This window comes from Excalfactoria chinensis, chromosome 1 (assembly GCF_039878825.1).
Source record: "Excalfactoria chinensis isolate bCotChi1 chromosome 1, bCotChi1.hap2, whole genome shotgun sequence".
In the NCBI taxonomy this organism is placed as follows: domain Eukaryota; kingdom Metazoa; phylum Chordata; class Aves; order Galliformes; family Phasianidae; genus Excalfactoria; species Excalfactoria chinensis.
In genome coordinates, this window is record NC_092825.1 from 45,829,646 (window position 1) to 45,853,961 (window position 24,316).

Consider the following 24,316-nt stretch of genomic DNA (forward strand, 5'->3'; position numbering starts at 1 on the left):
GCTCTTCTGCCACTCTATCTTGCCCTTCACAGTTTTTCTTTCCCCTTTTATTTATCCTCCTTTTTTTTTTTTTTTTTTTTTTTTTTCATATCGTATCTGAGAGATGGAGGAATAACTGCTAGTATCCATAGGAGTTAATCAAATTTAGTAGGTATAACATAGAATTGCAAATAGGGAAAATAATATCCTTGGGAATGGAAACATCAAGACAAAGGATTCTGCATGGATGAGAGGAAGGTCCGTTTTGCCTCTTGAAATTCATCTGGACATCAGTGAATCAACATGACAGACACTACCGTAAAAAGGGAACAGCTTCATTTGTCATAAACTTAGCTACATTAATCACCAGTACAGATTAGAAAGGAAACAGAGAGCGCAAGACTGCTGAACAGGTATTTAGTTCTATTGCATCTGTTTGAGTATGGTACAATAGAATTTTTAATTGCATCCTATTAAATTTAGCAGTGATAACAAGCTCCAAATTGACATCCCTGAAAGTGAAAGTCCTCTATTCAACCTCAAATCAGACAGCAGAAGTGCCTGATTCCTCAACATTCTCCACTAGCTCATTTCATCCATGATAAGACTGTTTGCAAGGACTACCCCAAGGAGAAGAAGAGGCTTATTTAATCCCTAGCCTACCAAACAGAGCATTCTGATTAGTGTTAATAGTGAAATGGACACTACCACATCATGTTATGTTTTTTCAGCAGCTAATAGTTGATTCACTCTTTTCAGACTTTCCACCAACCTGGACCAAGTCTAACAGATAACTCCAGACTGAAAAGACACGTATTCAGTTAACGATCACCAAATACAGTCCCCTATCTCATCTCTAGACTAAAACAGGTTAAAAACTAATGACATAGAAGAGAGTCTGTGTCCCTGCAATCAAAGTCCTTGTCATTTCTTCTCAACAGTATGTTATGCTGCAATCATGTAGTCATTGGACAATCAAAGTTAACTCTGTTACAAGAGATACTGAGGTAAAAAATGCTGAGATTTGACCTCACTTCAGAAGAGATCAAGAGAGCAGACCAGTGACAGAAGGAATAAAGAGAAGCTCCAAATGGGACACTGCTATCTACAATAATAGCAGGAAGATGACTCAGAAATTACTAGAATCTACTTTAAATGTAAATACTGTCCCCTAAGGCAGATTTGCATAGAGCAATTGCTAAGTTCGTGTGGTCATCGTCTCTAGAAGGATTTCTGCATGGCTTAGTGCAGGGCTTGTGGATAGGGACTTCTGAATGTTCATGAAAGAACAATTCTAGTAAACACAAGTTCAGGTGAACAGATGCAACACAGGAGACAATGAGAAACTCCTGAATTTCTAGCCATGTTAATCAACATTACTCGACTTACTGTCCCCAGATCTGGCCTGCTTACAACTCACTGAGATGGAGCAGATTATTACAGATGCCATCTTTTTATATTGCATTTTCAGTTCCATTTGAAATTTCCATTTTCATGACCATAATGAGGCAGAGACCAGAGATGACAGAAGAACAGTAAATGCTCTTGTTACATTAACACGGGAAAGATGGCATCCTTTACACTGCAGACCATCTCTCTGTAACATCTGTTTGACAGTCTGGGTGGATTTCCCCATTGACAGTACCTACAACCATCTGAGTAAATCCTGATTGACCCTTTCTCTCTCTGCTAGCTAACAACACTTACCCTGCTGATGGAGAAGACCACACCAGGCTTGCCAGAGCAGACACCCATGAAGCAGTGGCGGAACTGCCAGTAGAAGAGATGTTCACAGATGAAGGTGATGAGACTGAGGGCCATAGCTGCTCCCAGCATGTAGAAAACACCTGCCATGTTATCTATATCCAGCTGGCTGCTCATAACCTCGTTCTTCTCATTGTGACAAATGCCAGTGAGCCACAGTGCTTCCAGCTCCTCCATCTCCCCTTTAAAGACACAGAGAAGGAAAGAAATGTGTTAGCCACCCCTGCAATCATAGCATCATAGCACAGTTTGGGTTGGAAGGGACCTGCAAGACCATCTAATTCCAACCCCTCTTCTGTAGGCAGGCACACACCCACTAGATGAGGTTGCTCAAAGCCCTGTCCAGACTGGTCTTGAATGCCTCCATGGAGGGGGCATCCATAACCTCACTGGGCAACCTGTTCCAGTGTCTCACCACACTCTACAGTAAAGAGTTTTGTCCTAAGATCTGCCTATGGATCTCATTCTGAGGTAGTCTGAAAACAAGAAGCATATCAGACTGCTCTTCTAATAAGGGTAGATGCAATTAGTCACAGAGAAGGCAATAGGATTTTTCCACAGACAGATGTTAGGCACAAAACTCTTTACCGCACAATACAACTATCTTTATCTGTCTACTATGATTTTCTGAACAAGTTGTCCACCGCATAACTGAAGACACCTCACAAACTTCCACTTTCATAATAGGTCAACAAAGGGAAGATTAGTGACCAACGCTGTTAAACAGAAATTAGTCACTTTTAAACGAAAACACTGCCAGCTTAAAATTAAAAATGCTGATTTTATTTTTTTTTTTACATCAAGATGTCTGATTTTTGAATTTGTTTCCATGGTATCTACAGCTCATTAAAATGAGGTACAATGTTCTCTAAAATATGTTTACACTTTTACCAGTTCTTCTTCCCTTCAATGTTGCCTAAATGTGACATTTCCAAACCCTCTGACCAATGAAAAAATATTACTAATTTGTATTAGCTAGAAACAAATGTTCTGTAGTCTAATTTCATACCCCACTTCCTCTCATTATGGCATTTTTCAGGAGAAGAGAGAGCAAAACACACATACACACACACATACTGAGACATCCACACAAACTAATTTTACAGGTTGGCAATTCTTTTCATGCTGCTAGGGAAGTCAGCATTTCACAATTTCAACATTCAGCCTGGCGATAGGGAAAAAAAATCCATATGTTTATATGGCATCATAGTACACTCTTAAAAGAATTACGGAGATTTTATGTTTTTTTCTGAAACAACACTTATTAGACTACTCAGGAGACAGAACACCTTATCTGTCAGGTGGCCAATATTCTGATGAAGTATATCAGAGCTTTCTTCTTTTCATATTTATTATGCCATATGTTATTTTCAGATTTCAGGAAAAAAAATTATAGATAAAATAACCCATGAATTTTCCTTATTTATTCATTCATTTATTTATTTTTAATGACTCAGAAAGGTGCAATATATAGCATAGAAAGAGAAAAACAGGACAACATTTTCTAAAAAGAGTTTCTTACCCCATGAGTAACTTTTTTGAAAGCACCTCTTTCTCTGTTATCGACAGATAACAAATGAATGAGGTAACTATAATGTTCTGATTAAATACTCAGCCCAGAGTATACTTCTGAGTCTCAGATTCTTCCTTGTTTGTTTGTTTGGTTGGTTGGTTTTTGAGATTTGGGTAAATCTGAATTAACTTTTTCACCCATTATTAAAGCTGATTATATAATCAGTTTTTTGTTGTTGTTGTTTTTTGTTGTTTTTTTTTTTTTTTCTCTAAATTCTGCATGGCTGGATCCTGTTGAGATTTAAGTATGGGGTAACAATGGAAAGTCCAACATTGTTTGCAGGTTTGGTCGTGGCAAAACTCCACAGGTAGCCGAAAGTTCACAAAGGAAAACGTGATTTCACATGACATTCCTCTCACAAGATACTGCTCATACACACATCTGAGCTGATTCTATGAAACCAGTAATGCTTTTGAAGTTGCTTTTGAAGATATCAACAGTATAGAACAGGTGACACCCTGCACATTTCTGTTACAATGTCTTTAACAAACTCTTGATAATCTCCTCTTCTCTATGTGGATCTGAAACACCAAAGCCAGGGAGATAGAAAACTATTCTATACATGCAAAACTTGTTATTTCTTAGGAAAACTCTACCTCCTCTTTTCCTTGTCACTTACCATCTCCAAAAAGCTGTAGAATAGCAAGATCAACCTGGCGCTTCCAGCCTGAGTCCTTTTGGATGGCAATGCCATAGCCTGTGGAGGCAAACACTTTTCCACTCCCGATTGTCACCAGCTTGCAGCCTTCATCTCTGCCAGCCATGTAATTCAGCACTGCTGCATCATAAATGAAAGCATCCAACTTCCTGCACAGGTGCAAGAAACAAGAAGTGTATAGCACAGAGAAGATACGATCTGTATGAGTGCAAAGGTGTTCTGTGCTAATTAGGACAGAAATTAACCTCTTCCAGATAGAGTACAATAGGTTGCACCTTCAGAGTTAACTAAAATCTGAGCCTAGAATCTGTTTACAGGTGGAACTAGATTATAAATGAGGTCTGTCTATTTCTCTCTCTGACTCTTTGATAATTGTCATTTTTTTACTGAAAGAAAATTTGGAAGACAAACATAGTGCAAGATAAAGATGAATGGAAAAGAATTCCAGGAGATCTACAGTCCTAAGAATAGCTTACATTTCTGCACTGCCTTTCATGTGAAAAGAACCTAAAATACTTCATAAAATACATAGGTATTAGATAGCACAGCAGAGCTTGCAGTAAAGAAAAGATTTTTTTCCAATTCAAAGTGCTGGCATGACTTAATGGAGTAAAATATATATTGTATTTCAAATTAAATGTAGCTGGGCCACTGTAACTCCTTAGTTACTGTGAAAAGTGCTACCACATCCTTACCAATGTCAAGTGACCATGATAACAGTTTTATGGCTTACTGTGCTAAGTAGCTCTTTGGTGAAGACTGTTCAGCTGAAAACCACAAGAAAGGGTCTGTTTCAACACAGTGAAATGCCCATATAGGCTAGGATGGGCAGACAGCACAACAGACTGATGAGAACCTTCTTACCTCAACAAATTGATTTCGGGCTTAGGGGTAGTCTCAGGGGGCTGCATCTTCTATACAACCAGAGACAGCCAATGAGTAAATCCACCCACTAGATCTGAAATGAAGCTCTTTCCAATAAAAGACTGAAGACCTTCTACCTTACAAATTCTCACACCCACACTACCTTTTCAATATGCCTCCTGAACATATATTGCCAGTATAGTGATTATCTCAGTTCAAGTGCATATCCATGGGGAAGTCTGTCCAAGGGTTGATACAAAGCCAGGATGACATCCACCACAAGCGATGAGCTCTGTTTCATCTATATATTTCCAGGAGAGAGCATATTTATTTCCTGGATGATGACTACTGGCAAATGTACAACCCCAGGATAGCATCCAACAACGGTACAGTAATTTATAATGGGCTATGTGCCTCTGAACCTGGCAAACAGGTTTAGGAATAGTCAGTCAATCTAGTAATTAAATTGGCTGAACATCTTTGTTCGTGCTTTGGAATGAACTTTCTCACAACAGTGTGACATTGTTGTAAGTGAGAAGGTGTTGTTTCATTTCACTAGGGCTGGGTTCTGACAACCACAGTGGGCATTTTTGGGAGGAGGCCTTTAATTATAAGGGACAAAGGCTTACAAAGACTAATAGGGGTTTTAAGTTAGCTCCTCTACAAATTCACTGCTATTAAGATAGAGTGAGATGTTCAAAGATACTTTCTGCTGATTTTTCCCACATTTCCCAGATTACCCAAGGAGACACTCCTATTTAATACACTTCCTTATTATTCAACTGGCATCTCTGTCAGCTCTTGATACTAAAATATTCCAGAGAGAAGGACTACTTGCAAACTATTTGCTTCAAGCACACCTTTCATTACACTGTATTAGCTAGTGATACACTGGAGTGGGATTAGTCTGACAAAGATTCTTTCAGCTTCCTGATTAACATAATCTTTTATACACAGAAGGAGAGAAAATAAGGGAATTTCCAGATGACAATGCAAAATGTTCTCAAAAAAACTTTGCCCATAGAGGTTTGTGAGCATTTCTTGTGTATACATAAGGACCCGTAGGCATGAAACAGCTTGCTGAAGCAAGGTGTTTGGGACTAAGACATGTAATGCTAACACACACAAAGGTATAGATGGTCCAACTTTTTTTTTTTTTTCCTCCCTCAATAGTATTAAAAGTATTGAAAAACCAGAAACACTTATGCAGAAGTGAATAGTAAGAAAAAAGGCTAAGAGATTCACAGAGATATTCTCCTGTGTTGCTGTGGTATAGTTATACTTCTGATCATGGAATGATAACGGATGCTCATTTCCAAACCCCACAAAGATTTCCCAGACAATCATTCAAAGAAGTCAGTCAGTAAGTTTGGAAGAAGAAATCCTCACCCAGTCTTCAATGAGAATAGGGCATCATCCACTCCCCTCTGATTGAACTTCACCATGTAGCTGTGCATTTCAGGGTAGTTGTTGCGAATGTTCCTTTCTGTGCTGCCATTGGGAACTGTCCCAAAGCGGAAAGGGGGTGAGAAGTCATTGGGTTTCTGGAACTGTAGAAACAGAAAAAGAACATTTCTCACAATCATCCAGCAAGAAGCAGTCATCTGCATGGGAGAATACACTCTCCTTAGAGACTCAGTGCCCATTATAGCACAGAATGTAGTTCTGATTTTACTATCAGATGGAAAACGTTATTGAGAAGACACTGTATTTCACTGTTTTCAAAGACAAACATTTCCTGTTTGTGTCCAAGAAGTGAAAATGAGCAATCTGGTCTTTCGTCCACTATGGATAAAGTACATACATAATCAAAACTAAAAGGAGTTTAGAGAAAAGTGAAAACAAAAAAAAAAAAAGGGGGGAGGGGGGGAAGTAACAATGTCTTTGCAACATGGTCAAAGAAAGATTTTCAATAAAATCAATGAGAATTTTACCCACATAGTGTCATCTAGTTTCTAAGAAGTATCTATTTTCATTTTATTGACGCCTTTGCATTTCCTGATTCTGACTCAAGTCAAAAAGCAACTAATGAGGAAAGATGCCGCTCTGAACAGCTCCCTCCCACTTCACCAAATAAAGGATCAGCTCTCAAACTTTTGGGCAAATGTCCCAAATGAAATTCTATTAGTGGTTGCAAGTCACTAGTAACATTTGATGCCCTGAGCAGAGCTGGCAGAGTGCTCAAAACCTTTTGCTGCTCCCAAGAAATACACTCATCATAACATCCCCCTACAGCTGCAAGGCTGTGAGATTTTGTATGCCACTTGTTTAACTCAAGTCATAATCAATGCTTTCTGGGGTTTTATGAGCAGTAAAATTTAGACTGTGAATTATCAAGACTGCTTAAAACCCCTAAAACCAGTAGATGGGAAGTGGCACAGAACTGTAAGCCAGGAACTGAACAAGCAGTAAAAGAAAAGATGCAATGGTAGATCAGATGGATGGAAGGCCCTTTCATCTCTTAATATATCAAACAGTGCTAGTTTAGGGCTCTCAAATGTGACTGTATATTTGGATAATCTTAAGAAGTATGCTAAGAACATGATAACAATCAAGCCAAAGCCATTTATTGGTTCTCCTGCCACGTGTATCATGCACTGTTGTCTTCTGTGGTGGAAATGTGGCTACTGTCTATAGCTATAGCTTCAAAAGCATGCTGTCAGGTCTAGCTATTAAGTCCTGCCCAAAGCTAGTCTGAAACCTGCTGGACCCAGCTGAGGAGTCCAAAGCTACTAAAGCAGGGTAACTCATTCAGAGCATTTCAGGAACAAGGTCAACAAGGACTTGTGCCTGTGGGTAGGCTGAAGGCACAGTTCACATCACCAAAAGAAATTTACTGCACCTATTTCTCTAAATCAACTCCCAGCTGTGCAGAGAATCACCCCTCATATTCAGGTGGAGAGAATGGACTGGTTCATATGTACATATGTGTGTGTGAGATAGAGCACATGCCCTGCTGCTTTAAGCCAGTACGAAACACCAGATATGTTTTTTGAAACACAGACTGGCAAATCACCAAAAAAAAAGAGAGGTTTCATATAGCAGAAAATAGGCAGTAAGGTGCCTCTTAGAAACTTGTCACACTCCCAAGGGATGAAGACAAATTCAAAGCTATCAAAACCTGTACTGAAAGCAAATTTTGATGGGAGAAAAATCACTGCAGCATAAAAAAAAATTTCTTTCTTACCAAGCCTGTTATAGCAGCAGCTTAGGAGACCCATCACAAGCCATTCCAGGCCAAAGGAATACAGTTTCTCTCCTGACACGCTGAAACTGGAGTTTCCAAAGTGGGCATCTTGCTTCTTCAGAGGCTGCAGAACCCAAACTTCTGGGCAGAATAGGAAACCCCCATCCACAAAGAGCCCTCCAACACAAAAAAGCCATCAGGGCAAGCAGAAGGCAAGCCTGATCAATATTCCACTTCAGCATGCCCTTTGGAAAGGCAGCAGCTATGAGAGCTTCTCTCTGGGCTCACAAAATATTAAGGGAAGGAGAGGTTCCATTCAACATCCATTTCATGCCTCCTCCATCCATCCCTAGTGATGCAATCTCTAGATTTGTCTGCTCCTGGCCGTGAACGGGAGCAAAAAGGGACTATAGTGTCAGGTAGACCTGTGATAAGGAAAACAACCCTTCCTCTGAACAACCCTTCATTTTTTCTGAGTTCCAGGGCTCCCCCTTAGCACCCGCCAGCCAGAGGTAAAATGCTCTGTATTTCATTTTTAACATTCTGAGCAAACAATAAATAAATGAAAACACTCCTCTTGAGGGAAAGGACTGTTTCTAGCAACTGGAAAAGCATGCTTCCGGAGCAAAAAAAGCAGGTTGATGGCTTTTGCAAACCCATGTACTATACTGCACTGCACGTCAGCCTATCATCCCTCACTCCCTGTTAATTCCTCAGTCAGAACAGACCTGCAAATGCAAATTCTTCTCCACACACCCACATGCGCACATACTTCAACCACAGAGTGGTGGACAACAAGACAGGGAACAGCTGGAGAGGATCCATGTGGGACCCACAACAGAAATCTTTAGCTGCATGTCTAAGAGCAGCACACATACTCATCTCCAGCCTCCTGGGTTTGTGTTTGCAAAGCTGAAAAAAAAAATGATGCCTAATTGACTCCAGAGCCCATGAAGCCATAGACAAGCAGCTATTTCTCCACATTTAAGAACTAATACTGGTACTGGCATACAACTATCTATCAGGAAATATTAGCTGAAAATTCCTTGTACTTGCTGCTTGACAGCATGTGGGCACAGCTCAGACTAGAGATGGAAGGATCTCCAAAGAGCTCACCAGAGCCAGAAATGGCTGCATCCTTCTGAGCTTTCTTGTGCCCCACACAACTCACAGTAAAAGACCAAGAAGGGCTGTAAACATGCCCACAAGTGGGGAAAGCATGGGGATTGATGGGGAGGGAGTATGTCCTCTCATGGCAGTGGGGTGGAGGACTTTTTGCGGAAGAACTATAGAAGACTCATAATGAACAAGGTTAATCGACACTGCTGTCAAAGAGTTTGGTAATGAAAGACATAAGCCTTTCCAAAGGGCTGGGAGGATGGGTCTAGCCCAAAGATGTCAGACTCAGGAAGCAAGGACACTTTGGACAGACTGGCCTAGGAGTCTGAGAGATGTGAGATAGAAGCAGAGGCACAATGCAGGTGCTATTACACATAGACAGCCTATGCAGAGGTAATCTGAAGGCTTCAGTAAATATTGATGAAGGAATTAACTAGAGATATTGACAGAAATGGTCTGAATTTAGATTAATGAGAGAGCTCTCACATCATTTCATGGAATCATTACCCCTGCCAGGGCCATAAGTCACAACTGCTTTGCCCTGGGCATCTGCAAACAGGAGCCACGTGAGACTCTGGCAAAAAAAAAAAAAAAAAAAAAAAAAAAAAAAAAGATGATGACAGGGGAAGGGAAGATGAGCAACTGCACTGATTGCTGAGCAAACACAGCTGCAGAGAGTCACAGGGAGTGCGGCAAGCAGGGTCTGCACATGTAGAAGCCCTACCTCACCCCTACCTGAAGAAGGACCCTGTCCTGCCACCTAGTCCTACCTCCCTTGTGGGCACTCCGCCTGCTAGGGAACCTGAGAAGCTCGGCTGCAGACTTGTACCCAAGGAATGCTGGCTGGATGTGCATCCCAGCTGCAGCCTCCCATTTGCGCACCGTGGATCTCAGTCATGAGATGCTCCCCTCATACACAAGGTGACGTGACAGTCTCTCAACCATGAAAGAAGATCCCTGAGACAGCTGGCTTCACATCAAATTTAGCAGGGAGGTGGAAGCTGCAGATGGGTCCCTTCCCTGTCTGACCTGGGGGCGGGAAGCAGGCACCAAGCATGCCTGAAGGGCAAGCCAGAAGGCAGCTTTGGGAGAGACCCCGAAGGCTGCCCACCTCTTCAATCCCTCACTCAACAAACTGAAATCAAGCAAGACTAAGCCCAAATTGGATGACAGCTTTGAAGAAGTAACCTCTCAGAGTCAGAAAGCAGAGATCTTACTGCTCTGGAGAGTGATAAGCACACAGGCTGGGGGCTATTAGCACATCCCGAGTGGAGAGCCCCTTTCCTGCTCCCCCTGCATCTCGCTATGAGAGCTGTCAGCAGCAGCAGTGAGAGTGGGTTTAAGTGACTTGTCTGGCAGAGCTGTTTCATTAGCAATTTGGAGCCGTGCCGTGCAGAAAGCAGCATTATTCTCAGATGTTCGAATATCAATCTGCATAATGAAACAGGTGATAGGAGCTCTTCCCATTCAGGCAGCTGGGATTGGAGAGGATTCAGGAATGAGGGGAAGGGGTTATGTCTAATTGGCCACAATTAATTTGATGAGAATTTTTTTTAAAGATTTTGTCTATCACCAAATGGCTCCTACAGAAAAGCACATCTGCACTTATTTATCTGCCTAATGTAGGCTCTGTTTACGCTGTAAAGTGTTTGCCAATAGCATTGAATGCAGATTCCCAAACTCAGCAGGTCTTTCAGCAAAAAGGCTCTTTTTTATCACTTGATCCACTTTTATACTTTTTAATAAAAATAATTCCATGCGACATAACATAATGAGCTTCTAAAATGTTGTATAAGTAAATTTATATGTAGTATCTTACATGCACATAGCTTCTTTGTGAGGGTTCCTTTCATTTTCTTAGGTCCAAACCCTCAGTTTTCTACAGCTTGAATCTCTGACTCTCCAGAATAAGGTCCCCAGGTTCAGCTTCTCTGTTTCCTACTAGTCCCAAAGTTCTAGAGCCCATATTAGATACTGAGTTCAGTTCAATTGCCTGAGTGCGTAAGGGTCATTTGAAGTGCCCCAGAGAACTTCACCTTGCAAGCAGGTCCCTCAAAACCCCTGTGTGGGGCTATGCACTAACCACCTGAGGGGACTCTGGTTACTCCAGTGCACCTATATTGGCTCTAGACATCTACATTTGCACAACTGAAACCAACCACTTAACCATTTGGCCCTCGGTGCAGGTTTGCCCACCAAAAGCATAGGTAGCCAGAGGCTGTGGGTAGCATATGATCCAAAGTGCCCACTACTCTCTTGAATTTGCCCATCAGGGCATCAGTCAAAACTTTTTGCACAGACACCTCTAAACAGCGATCTGCTTGCTCTTTTGGCAGCCTTACAACCAGCAGATATCTGCTGCAACATAAGCCAAATATCTCTTTAAAATATGGCATTTATTAGTGAACTGTAACGTAAGATTTAGTGGCATAAGGCTAGAAAAGCATAGTCCATGCCTGAGTGAATAATTTTAGCACAATCTCTCTGCAATGCCCAAACATCCTTGATTGTCCCCTTTTGCTCTGGTTCAGCTGCACATCACTGCAGTCAGCTTGCAACTTTGTTCATTGCCTGAGAGTCCAGTTGGGATGTTTGCACAGGAGTTTCAGTCACAACTTGTTAAGGCTAGGCCAATGATTTTCAGTCATTTAAATCTTGACAGACCACTTGTGGACAGCAGCATGTCTTGCCCTACCTGCCATGTTTCTTTATCTTCTATTTCAGCCAAGAAACAAACCTTTATAGCTAACCAATGACTCTCAAAGAGAGGAGCCTTGTCCTTTTCATATTCCCCAAATACATCAATGTTGTCCTCCAAACCACACCATGAACAATGCTGCAAAATAACAGAGCTGGATCTGGCCTTGAGAAGATGTCTTTTTTTTTTTTTTTTTTTCTCCTCTAGTGAGGCTCCCTTAAACATCACCATTCATGACAGCTCTTCATTCAGCCTTTAGTGGAAGATGGCCACCAATGAAGACTTCCCATTCCTTGAACAATCTACCCCAGGGATCTGCTACTGGGAAGCTCTTCCAATTGTCTGAACTGAAGCCCTCCTGCTGCAAGATAAGTACTATTCTCTGTTACCTTCACTGTATACAGGGAAATCAGAATAGTATTTTCCTCTTTGAAGGTGACTTTTATGTTTTTGAAGATCCTCGAGCTGTTTCTTCCCCATGTTGAGGATAAAGAAGCCCAGTTCTCTCAATCTCTCAATCTTTATATGTAAACTGTGTTATCTACACTTCCAGCTGTTCTTAGTGCTGTCTTTTAGTTGCATCCAGTAGATCATTCCTTGACTTGCCTTTGGTTGGTAGACATCCTCCTAGCCTCCACTGCACCAAGAACAGTCTGATCAGGACCCCAAGATGTTGAGAGAACATTGCATTTTAAAAGCTCACAGCAACATAAAGCCAAGGAAATAAAGGAGCTGCTAGTAAGAGGCAATGCTCATTATCACCCTCCTCAGTGCCTCTTTATATTATAACCTTCCCCCTCTGCTCTTTACTCTTATCATTTGCAGTTTGCAAGGTTTTCAGAGCTGTAACTGTGTCCTGATCCACATTCAGGTAATGATCGGTTTCTTTCTAGAATGTCAATCAGAATTGCCAGCACCACCTGTAGGGCTTCTGTATTCTTTTCTTTGTCCAGCTTGACTACACACATAGGCACTTCCACATAATTGTGCCCCGTCACCTATCCTGGTAGAGGAGGTGATTTACAGATTCACAGTGTGCCAACTGTTCTATTGTTACATTGGTACAGGGCACTTTTACATTTCTACAACAGCTTCCCAGCTAGGAGCGTGCCAGCACAACTGCAGAAGCATACTTCAAACCTAAATCATTGCACTGGTACAATAATCTGTGAAGACAACAGACTAAAGAGACTGTGCTGCTCTTTCTTCTATTACTCATGAATCTCTCGTACAGATGCTTCTCTAGCTTCACTCCTAAAGCACCCTTCTTCCTTCTGCAGTCACCTAGCTTTGACATTACTGACATTACTTTTACTTCTAATTTATAACTCACAGCCACTCTCAAGTGACCACAACTTTTCAGACCTTCCTTTTCTCTTAGCTCCAATTTCTCCTCTTCTTCCGCATCCCCTGATAACATGACCTTCCACTGCCTCAGCAGTAGCTGAGATTCCTCACAGCTCAGAATCCTATAACCTCATCAGCAATCCCAAACTGTCATGCCCCATGGCAGAAATCAACCCTAAGACTGCAGTTGCAAAACACTACTTTATTGTTTCCACCAGTCAAACAGCACATCTTGATTTATAAACAATTAAAAGAGAAGAAGAAGAATGAACAGCATAAAATCCAGTTCAACTCAGTAACTCAGTTTTGGAAGGGCACAAAAAAATCCTTGGGTGTCCTCAGACCTCGATTTTGTGGTTTATCTTATTGTTAAATATCCTGTGATGTTTCAAATTCTCTGGTCTTGTTTTGCATAGCACTTTCACCCATGAATTCCTCTAGATAAGACTGAAAAAGGAGTTATCAGTTACTGCAGCTGACGGCAGCAAAGTTGGAAAAGAATTAAATTAAAACCTCATTTAAAGGAAGATGTAGGGTCAGAACCACACACACTCACACAAAAATAATAATAAGGAAAAAAAAGTCTGTGAATGTCTGGTGGTGAAACTGTGGGTCAGGGAAGGAAACAGAGCAACCTAGGGACAATGCAGAGGTGTGAGGGGTGGGGGTAGGTAAAAGCAAAAGAAAGGAGTACAGATATAGCAACTTTAAAAATAGTTGTCCTTGTAAAATAACTGAGATGAAAGCAGAGACCCAATTGGTGGAAGAAGCCGCCATCACATGCAGTTATTGCCAGAGCAATGCACACAGTAGGACTGTGCAGACTCTTTGCAAGCTGGATTGCTCTGTGCAGACCTGCCTTGAGCTGCTTCGGCATAGAACAGAAGATTGCAAACCTCAGGCAGTACAGCCCTCTCCCTAACAGATGGTATTTCAGGGGTCCTACTTTCTTCCACAGCTAGACCTACATGTACATGCTGGGACCACACAGCCCTACTGCTGACCCAGACCTTAGAAGCACAGCAGGCCTAGGGGCCATTCTAGGATCAGACCACCCTCTACCAGAAAAACAGGCATATCTAGGGATCTAAAGTTCGACCAGAGAGCAACATTCATAGTGGAACCACTACCACACAGCTCCTTGTGCAGCCAGAACACTAGTAGGCATGGTATTATGTGAACATGGTCTTATCTGTTGCAATTAAGTGGGCTATGTGATATTAGCTATGGCATAATTTTGCTTGCATGTACATAGAGACTGGAGATAAATAGCCTGTTTATCCCAAATCAGATCATGTTATGTATTCTATCCATGGAAGTCAGCTTCCTTGGAAGTCAAACACGACAGGGCAAAATGCACATTCTGAATAATCCCAGGCAAGCATAAAACAGAAATGAGTGAGGCAGAAAGATGCTGGTTAGTATGCTCATGTTAATACCACTGAAGTGTAGATATTCACTGAGAGGAGAAAATTGACTGATAAAAAAGACCTTGAGAGGAGAGGTGGCAGCTACGTACGGAAGAGTTTGAAATCTGCTTTGTATATGAGACAGCTGGTTAACAGCTTACAAAGCTTCCTGAAAATTCAGAGGCTACAGTTTGGTGAGAGAGGAATTCAATTTTTCAACCCTTTTCAGTAGGACAGGCAAGCCAGAGCCTTCTATCTTCCAAGTACAAATAGTAGCCAATCGGTTTTAGCAACTTGTACACGGGTAACAACCCCCGGGTAGAACGGTGGAACCCTGCCCATGTGTGGCAAACTCCTTGAAGACTTCACCGGGGCCAAATAATTAGAAAAAAGTAACACAACAATTAATCACATTAGTGTAATTTCTAAAACACCTTTATAGTCCAGGAGGTAAAGCAAAAAGCATGGCACTCGAGGCAGGGCAATAGAAGCATCCTAGCAACAATCCAGAGATGGGAGATAATGCTTCCCTTTAGCTTGCTACAGAAAGCTTCCTCCAATTGTTCCACTTATTAGTGGACAATAGCAGAGAAACAAAAGCCACATCATGCCCTTGTGCATCCTGGGCTCCCAGATCTGGAGGACCTGAAGCAAACCAGCCTGCTGGGCCATGGAGACTCAGGGAAATTTGACCTTGAATAGCCAAAGGCTATGGGAGACACAGGGCTCCTTTCCACCAGGTGAATGCAAGATACAGCCTGCCAAATATTTCTCAAGTATGTAAATATAACTTGAAGTGTTTCAGTCGCTAGGCAAAAGCAATGAAATCTGTGGGAATGCGGAGGGAGGTAGGCGGCTGTTGTGTATTTTTAATCCTGTAGATCTCATCTTCCCATTCCTACCCCACCAGCATTTCATCCCCGATCATTCAGATGAAGGAAGCCATCACTCCCGATACAGGCTGCCAAATCCTGGCAGCAGGGCCATTGTGTTTTATTCGACTGCAGAGGGCCAAGTACATTTATGGCACTGCATAAATAATAAATAAAAATATTCATCGCTTCTCTCTCTGCTGACTTACACCGACGCGAGAAGCAGGACAATCCTTTGCTTCCCTCCTCCCTTCCCCTGTTACGCAATTCTCTGAAGACGACATTTTCCAGGCTGCCAAGCAATTAGCACAGAAGCAACCAAGTTTGCCCAGCGCCTCCAAAGGGCCAGCTGTGGGAGCTGGTGAGGAGGAAGATGAAAAGGAAAAGCTGGCTGCAGTGGAGACCCTGGAAATGTAAGCAGGGATGCAAGAGCTGGAAGCTAAGCACTGTGTGGTGGCCCTGTAGCTGACATCCCTCTCCCCTCCAGCAGCTCCCACTTGAAACACGGGCAAAGCCAACAGTGCTGTGTTGCATTACTCCCTTCCCAGCAAGGATGAATTTGGCCTATGGTCTTCCTTTGTGTATCCACTCCTCTTGCACTGTACCTCACTCAAGTTCTCAACTAAACGGCATTTTAAGTGCCACTAATCCTTAAGAGTCCCATTACAAGTTTTACTGCTGCTAAATCCCTCCAGATTGACAGAAAAGAGAGAATCCTAAGAGGCTGAGCCAAGGCTAAGGCATAGCGCAGCGTTCTCACTGCTCAGCACTACACAGCGCTGAGCTTGAGCAAGGAGAATGACAAAGAAAGTAGGACTGAAGGGGGGGATGGGGGGGGGGAGGAACACACTTGAAAACCCACTGACTTTAAACATTTACAGCCATAAAACTACTGAATCACTTTTCAGCACATGGGTATGGAGGTTTGTTGAAAGGTTCTCACAGAGCATAAAGATCATGCCAAGCTGAACAAGGCAGGATGATTAAATCTATAATAAATGGACCCATCTATGATTGTAAAAAAAAAACAGAAACCCTGAGTTCATATTTATGTACACAATAAATGTCGTTGATTATAAAGATGCATTATGACATGATAAGCTGTTCCTGTTTATTAATATGAATATATTCAAATAATATGTAATTATACAGAAATATACTGCATTATATACCATTTCTATATAAATATTGGTCTTTAGGAACTGATGATTTATGAACAGGTACAGAGAAATAATCAGATTCTAAGGCATAAAACTTGAGACTTTCAGAGCTCTGAATTTTCTGCGCTTCATTGTGAACCACTGTTTGTTATACCACGCATTAAGTCAGTACTGCTAATGTTATATATAAAGGTCATATTGAAACAAAGAACTGAACACAGTTCAGCTCATTTACAGGAAGATGCCCCCACCAGAGAAGCACTGTGGAAAGAAATTCAACTGTATGGGGGCATGATTAATTTTTGTCCAAGTAAGGTGCATTCCAGACCACAACTCTATCCATATTGAAGAAAGGTTCTGATTCATCACAAAAGGACTGGATTGGAAGTGGCGTGGCCTTGCCTGCATCTAGCTAACTTGTAATCTCCATTGAAGACTCCACACAATAAAAATCATACTTCTGAGAGGATTACATATTTTCTCCTTTTGGACACTGTCACATAAAACTTCCTTTGTGTCATGCAGAAATCCATGGAACCAGGAATGTTCACTGACAGTAAAAGCTTAATCCTGTGTAAAGTTCGTGCTGCCTCCAAGCCAACCAATTAGACACCCACCCCTCTGACACACCTTTAAGGGTACTACACTGAGCCCCACTTATGGTCTCCTGGGAAAATTTCTGAGGAATGTATCTGCTCTGAATTTCTCTGAGTCTTCTCCAGAGCAGGTATTTGTTGTAATGAAGCTCAGAAAGACACTTAACTTCAATCATGTGAATAATAGCCCATTGACTTTAATGTCGCCACTCATGAGCGCAAAGTTAAGCACATGCTTAAGTGTTCTGCATATTGGGATCCTTGTATAATTTACATTTAATGTGCTGCAAAGCAGAATGTAGAAAATAATTCATTTTTCAGTTTCATGGCCAAGCACCTATTACTGGAGAAATAAAGCAGATTCATTTTGCTTTGTATCAGCCTGAAATGTTTCATTCACCTCAGGATAATGTGTTGCTTTGTCTTTCCATTAACTCTTTCCTTCATTACAGGAAATAAATAAATAAATAAAATCTATTTTTTTCCCCCTTTGCTTAAATGTATGTCAATTTTATGATTAAAGCCTCTAGAAGATAAGTAAGTAAAAAATACACATCAGAGTTATCAATCAAAATACTTTAAGTACACTAAAGTAATGTACTTTGGCAAATATCAGATTTTGGCCAGTTTCAACTCCAAAATTTCATTTTTTCTGGAAATAATGGATATTCATTGAAAAAAAAAAAAAAAAACAACAAAAAACTAACAAATAGCTGACCCAGGCTTCATAGAAATAAGCTCTTTGTCTCAACATTTCGTTAATATCTTAAAAAGAAAGTAAGTTAAATACATGTGAAATTGCAGCAATCTATATTAATTTGCAAGTACACAGAAATCCATTTCTCTCCTTTTTATGTCAATTACAAAATTACCATTCTGATACTTTATTAGCCTCTTTGGCATTTCCAACTAATTTATAGGCATGGATACTATTTTTTTTTAATTAGTATTATTATTATTAACCTACTGCATTCTAAATTATTTTATTTAAATGCCCTGCTGGCTGTCCACATTTGCTTTTATTCTATTACTACTGTATATGAATGGAAATTATGTATAGCTATTAGATTATTTCACACATTAGCTCATTTATATAATCTTTCCTGTATTTATTGCCTTCGTTAGACTGAAATACCGCAGGCACTTGTTTCTCTAACGAGTCTGAAGCTCTCCCATTATAGGAAATTGGGTTATATCTCCTGATTACAGTCAGACAAAACCAGGTGCATGCGCTGGCTGCAGCAACCTGTGACAGGGCATCTTGCTGGCCAGCCATTTGCAAGACACTCTTCCATGGGGAGGCCTGGTCAGGGTGATGAAGGCAGGCCTAAGCACAGGATAAGGCCTGCAGGTCTTGCAGGATCAGAGCTGCTCTCCAGGAGGAGCAAGTTTCTCCCCCCTGAATCTGCCCATGTCTACACCAGCTGTAAGAGCCACAGTTTGACACATGATTTAAGCAGCCATGAGAGTTAACATGCTAACTGTGGGTTCCTGGCTCAGCTCTGGTATCAATTTTAAGCCAGCTGACAACAAACAGGTGGCATTGAGCAGTGATGCTCACCCAAACACACCATCAGGGCCAGGAGAGAGAGCAGCAAATTGCCATGAAGCTCAGCACAGCTATCTACCACAGTACCAACCACCCATGCACAGAGGTCCCTGCTCAAGCAGATCTGCTCAAGCATACCCTCAGCACAGCAAGGACATGACATTAGTCCCTGTCCTGCATGTCACTTGAACAGAAATGCTGGGAAACAGCCAAGACACCTTCCAAGTCCTCAGACAGCTGGAATGATTCAGCCCGCACTTCTAGGGATGTAGCAAGTCAACAGCCGTAGGCACCTCTACCTCTCAGAGCAGCTCTTTCTGAGCAAGGACCACGCTGTCCACAGAGAACCCTGGGTGGGTGTTCCATAAGGGCAGCCAGCCTGACCTTGATAAGCATTCACCTACCAGGCATAGTAAAGGATTTTGTGAGTGCATCTGGCATTTTGGATGCTCTGCAGTTCTGTCTTCCCCAGGTACTGTCATGCTAGCAGGCCTGGTTCTAGACAAGTAGGAATGATATCCTTTAAAGTATCTATACCTTCATCCATCAGGATTCCATTCTCTGCTGACTCCTTGTGCTGGCCACAGCTGCCCTTAGCGGCTATAGAAGGCCAGGAGCTGATCTACCTCAGTTCTGCTGTGGATATCAGCAGTCACAATGGAGATAAGAGCCTGAAAACTTAAGCCATTCCTCTTGGCCACCTGTTGTAGGTCAGCAACTGCCTCCTTTGTAAATCTAAACTGGCTAATTTAAGCTGGCAGGAGAAGGGAAGAAGAGCACAACACATCCCCATCTTCAGGGTATGTGCACTGAGGGGGTTGCAAGCACTGTGCAGACAGAAGGAGAGAATAAGAAATTCAGAAGAGAGAACTCCTCCCAGACCAGGTCATCCTGAAGCAGGGCTTGGGTACTTGGGTGGCTGGTCTCAAATTCTGCAGGGTGCCTGCACACACAGAGTGGAAGTCCACGAGCCCAGCAGATCAATCTCTTGCTCACCCTTTTGGATGCAGTTCTTCCCACTTGTCTATTCCCAAAAGACAGCAGTTGGCCTTCATTTTTAACAGCCAATTTTCATCTGGTTCCAGATACTCTCGTAGATCATAATTTTACCCATATGTTGCACTTGCACTAGCAGCTGTGTTTGAGGCATATCACAGCCACCTCAGTATGTACTATGGTCTTTCTCTTCCCCAAGAAATACAGCACATGCTTTAGGATATCAAAAGCAAACACAGGTAAGTAAGCAAAGAAAAGTAGAAGAAAATGACCTTAATCCAGTACACACAAGAAACCCTAGAGTGATATCGACCGAAATAGGGCTAGAAAACTATATCCAAAGGCTCTATGAAGCTCCAGGAGCTACCACTTCAATTGATATTTCACACACATATCTCTGCAGGTATGGAGAGTGTTTTGAAAAACATGAGAAAGAAAGCATAGCTATCTCTATGAGCCTAAGCATAGCTCTTTCTATGAGCCTATGCACAGCCTGAAACAATAGATCAGAGGTATGAACTACCCCATTTAGCTCAGACAGTTGAAAACCTAATGGCGACAAACTAATGTTAACTCTGGCAGGGCTTGTTGGTTTTGAACAGTGCCTTTCAACCTGAGGGAGTCCATGGCTTCTCAGGAGCCTGTGCTACAACCTCCACCTGACAGAAGAGCATCCTTCTCACCCCCTCCTCATCACAGAACACTGCAAATGTGGAGACACTGTGGAACAAATTGAGGCTGGGATGAAAACAAATAACAGGAGCATCTCTGCACGGATTGTATTATTCTGTGTCATATTTCTTTCCAGGGAGAAAAAAGAAACAGTGAACAAAAAAACCTCTTAAAAAAGAATTCTTAGCCTGATGCACAGGACACTGTATACACAGGGGGACTGACCACAATTTATTTCTAGACTGTCATGGGGCACTAAAGAGACAGTAACTATAACCAGACCAGCGGTAGCAAATCAACACACACATTCCTCTTTTTGCTGTTATCCCTAATAGCAGAGTATGTGACCTGTTGCTATGTGGTTGCCTGACAATGACATGACCCATTAAGAAGCCCCAGTGACTGAGTAACAAATACAGCACAGGCAATTGAGCCGCACAGAACTCAATTCCTTGTGAGTAACCTTGCAACAAAACAAAAATAAAGCAGTGCGCATAGCTTCAGATCCTCATGAGCCAGACAGCGCTAACCTGCATGCATGAGCAATCTCCTCAAAATCCTCAGTGTGCAAAGCCCAGCAAAAGCAAATGCTCTGTGAGTACAAAATGCACTGCATATAAACAAGGCAGTGAAACACAGTGAAACAGGGGATGATTTTTTGTGCTAAGCCTTCAATGGCCTTGAAAAAATGACAGTCTAGCTTAAAATGCAAGCAATAGTAAATCATCAAAGCCAAGCTGATTTACCCCCATAGGCAGAACTTGTCCCCAGAATAAACTAACAGATCATATTTGCTAGCACAATAGTCACAGCTCCCACACAGACAAATTAGTTCATCCTGAAAAAACAGGTTGCAGCCATTATACACATCACCTTCAAAGCAGCATTAATTCATTTCTTGCTGCCAATCAAGGCGTAGTTTGGGATCATGCAAGCAAGCACAGTTCAGTTTTGTTTCCATAATTCACTCCTGAAGTGCTTAAAACGTGTAAAATTTGAACTGAATACCAGTGAAGAACAGTTGTGCTATTTAAATGAGGGACTACAGCAATGTTGTAACTGAAACAATCTGAATATTTTAGCAGTAAGAGTAGAGGAGAAAGAGCAACACAACCTCTTCTGTGAAGATCCATTACCTTTTTGTCGCTCAAGCCGGACACCTGGTCCACATATTCCTCTTGGATCATGAAGGCAGCCAGATTGGCAGTGTAGCTGGCCAGGAAGATGACAGCAAAGAAGGCCCACACTGACACCATGATCTTGCTAGTGGTACCTTTGGGATTCTGCACTGGCACAGAGTTGTTGAACACCAGCCCCCACAGCAACCAGATAGCTTTGCCAATGGTGAAAGAGGGACCTCCTGGCTCTAGAGCGATTGAGAAACAAGATTCCACAGTGAGCACCTCAGAACAAGTAGCCCGCATTTCTCTTTACATACATGACTTCAGAGTTAAGGGTAGTATCTATTCCCATGAAATGAATGTCCATAGCTATGCTCTCCTGTGTTCATAACACTATATCTAAGCAAAGCGTGAGCCTGAAAAGTTATTTTCTAAAAGGTCCTCAGGCTTCTGTATTCATTCTGTTCCAAAGATTTCCAACAAATCTTTACATAAGGGCTTTTTTGTAGCTGTTTAGTACACTAATAGATGTAGATGTAGAACACTCCATTTCACTTCAAGTATATTCACCAGAAATAGTTTCCTGAGAATAACTCTATCCTCATTTCTAGCTGTTTAGTAGTGGTTTTGTTCCTGAACTCCTACCATACATCTGTGCAAAATATGGCCTTCACTGTACAGGTGTAAGAAAGAGCATCATCTGAAGGGTCTAGAAACACATCTGCAAGAGTGTTTTGGTACTGAGTCTGTTGATGTTACATGAGCCAGAGAAGGACCCAGCTCTGTCTCCATGTACTGCATCTAAGCTACATAACATCTGGCATATACTTCAGTCTCTCTCAGAAAGATCAGCAGTTTCAAGAACAAACCCAATGTTTACAAAGCTGATATTTTCTCCTTATCCACTTTTCAGAGTAAAACACATAGACCAAAAGCCAAGCATGCTCATGAAACATCATGCCTGAAACCTTGTGAAATCCCGTCTGGCTCTCAGCAGTCCCACATCCCTGGCATATGCAGGTTCCATTAGTGGGAACCAAAACATATGCTCAAATTGAGCACAGGAGAAACTGTCACTGAGACTGCAGCTGGAATTACTCAAAGGATCCTGCTTCAGGCAATGAGAAAATTCTCCTGGGAGAAGATTCTCTGGCACAATTCAAGTAGTGCCTGCCACCTTTCTGATGGTGCTACCCAGTCTCTGCAACCCTTTGGTTTAGCATCCCATGCTTCATGTCCTCCCTTGGGAAGTTGGGAGCCTGGTGCTGCTGCCTGTGATTAAGGTTGGCTCCAGCAGAGAAACAGAAGAGAAAAAAGTCAATCAATGACTCCTCTCCAAAGCACTGAGCAAGGAAAAGTATGGATCATCTGAAGGCATTAACCGTGCGTGCTCTTTATGCAGCTGAAAAGTGCAAGGGGCTCACCGTGTAATCTGGGAATTGCACATTAAATTCTAAGTAGAATCATTATCTGGCAAAACTGGAGCCTCTAGATGCAAGGAGACAAAGTTAGTGTAAGAAATTGGTTTGACACTCCTTGCATTTTACATGCTGGAGTGGTAACTTTAAACTCCTCTTTACCAAATGACTGAGACATCTGAGTCATGTTTCTCTGTGAGGCACAGTACTTCAAGGTATAGGTATGGACTTGTCCCAAGACATGAGTGCAAGCCCTGTAAAACATCAGTGGGAACTGTAAGGTGTAAGGAAATCTCAAGAAGTTATTTTCTACAATCTTCCTCTCTCCACAAGTCACCCCATTTGCTTTCAGCCACAAATCAAGATAGCTATGGGAGTTGCTATTCCATACCAGGGACAAGGCTTCCAACTTTGAGTGATCCGAGAACAATAAACCAGAGTAGTTGGGGGCTAGACCAAGACATGCTTACTTAACTGGGAGAGAAAATTTCAGGTGTCTTTAAAGAGAAAATCCAGTTCTAGGGGAAATTAATACTATTGTAGACTATTTGAATGCAAACAAAATATCATTAGCAACAGCATTCATTACCAAAGAGGCACTGCAGCCTCCTCAGCTGCTTTCTACATCTTTGCATTATGTATGTCAGGGATAATACCTTCCTGAGGGTTCAGTACCATTCATGATTACTCAGAAATGTTGATATTACAGCTGCAGTTCACCTAACTTAATAACTGCACACCTGTGTTAAGAACTGCTTCTTGTTCCACATCTATATTAATACCTCCCAGGAGAATAACAGGTTTAGCGGTATTTATTTGTATCCGAAGATCTATGTTGCCATGAAGGCACCTCACCTCACAGTTCCATCTTAAGAGAGAAAAGTTCTTCACTTCCCCATATATGTGGTTCTGCCTGCATTCCCATAAATGCTTATTTTTTCCCAACATGATCTAGTGGAAGGTGTCCTTGCCCATGGCATGGGGTTGGAACTGGATGATCTTTAACATCCCTTAAGTTCACTCAAAGTACTAAATTGGGAGCAAATGAATGCATTTTCTAATAACTCCCAATCCTACCACTCTCAACTGACCAATAAGTCCCAGAAAGATTTGAAATGTTGATTTATTAGGGCGTGAATGAAGGAGGTGACAACAGGCTCAACTTGCTGATTGTCTTCATACCAATAAAGGAAACAATTCTGCCTCTCAAGTTGTCTGTCCATCCTCTCTTTAACTCATTAGGCTGTCTTCTGAAGATCATAACCATAGAGTTAAGTCACTCATTCCTATCTTTCCTATTGCCTTTACAATATAATTCCTTGCCCAATACAAGA

The 24,316-nt window shown here is 41.8% G+C and overlaps 1 protein-coding gene across 3 annotated transcripts in view; it reads right to left on the reverse strand.

Moving 5' to 3' along the window:
* Positions 1-24,316, reverse strand: part of GRIN2B (glutamate ionotropic receptor NMDA type subunit 2B) — a 220,667-nt gene that overhangs the window by 21,288 nt on the left and 175,063 nt on the right. For all 3 annotated transcript variants that reach the window (XM_072335356.1, XM_072335347.1, XM_072335338.1), the window contains exons 10-13: positions 21,580-21,809; positions 6,228-6,388; positions 3,936-4,123; positions 1,687-1,925 (exon numbers count right to left, since the gene is read on the reverse strand). In XM_072335356.1, coding sequence (XP_072191457.1) covers positions 1,687-1,925; positions 3,936-4,123; positions 6,228-6,388; positions 21,580-21,809 — 818 coding nt within the window. The remainder of the gene's footprint in view (positions 1-1,686; positions 1,926-3,935; positions 4,124-6,227; positions 6,389-21,579; positions 21,810-24,316) is intronic.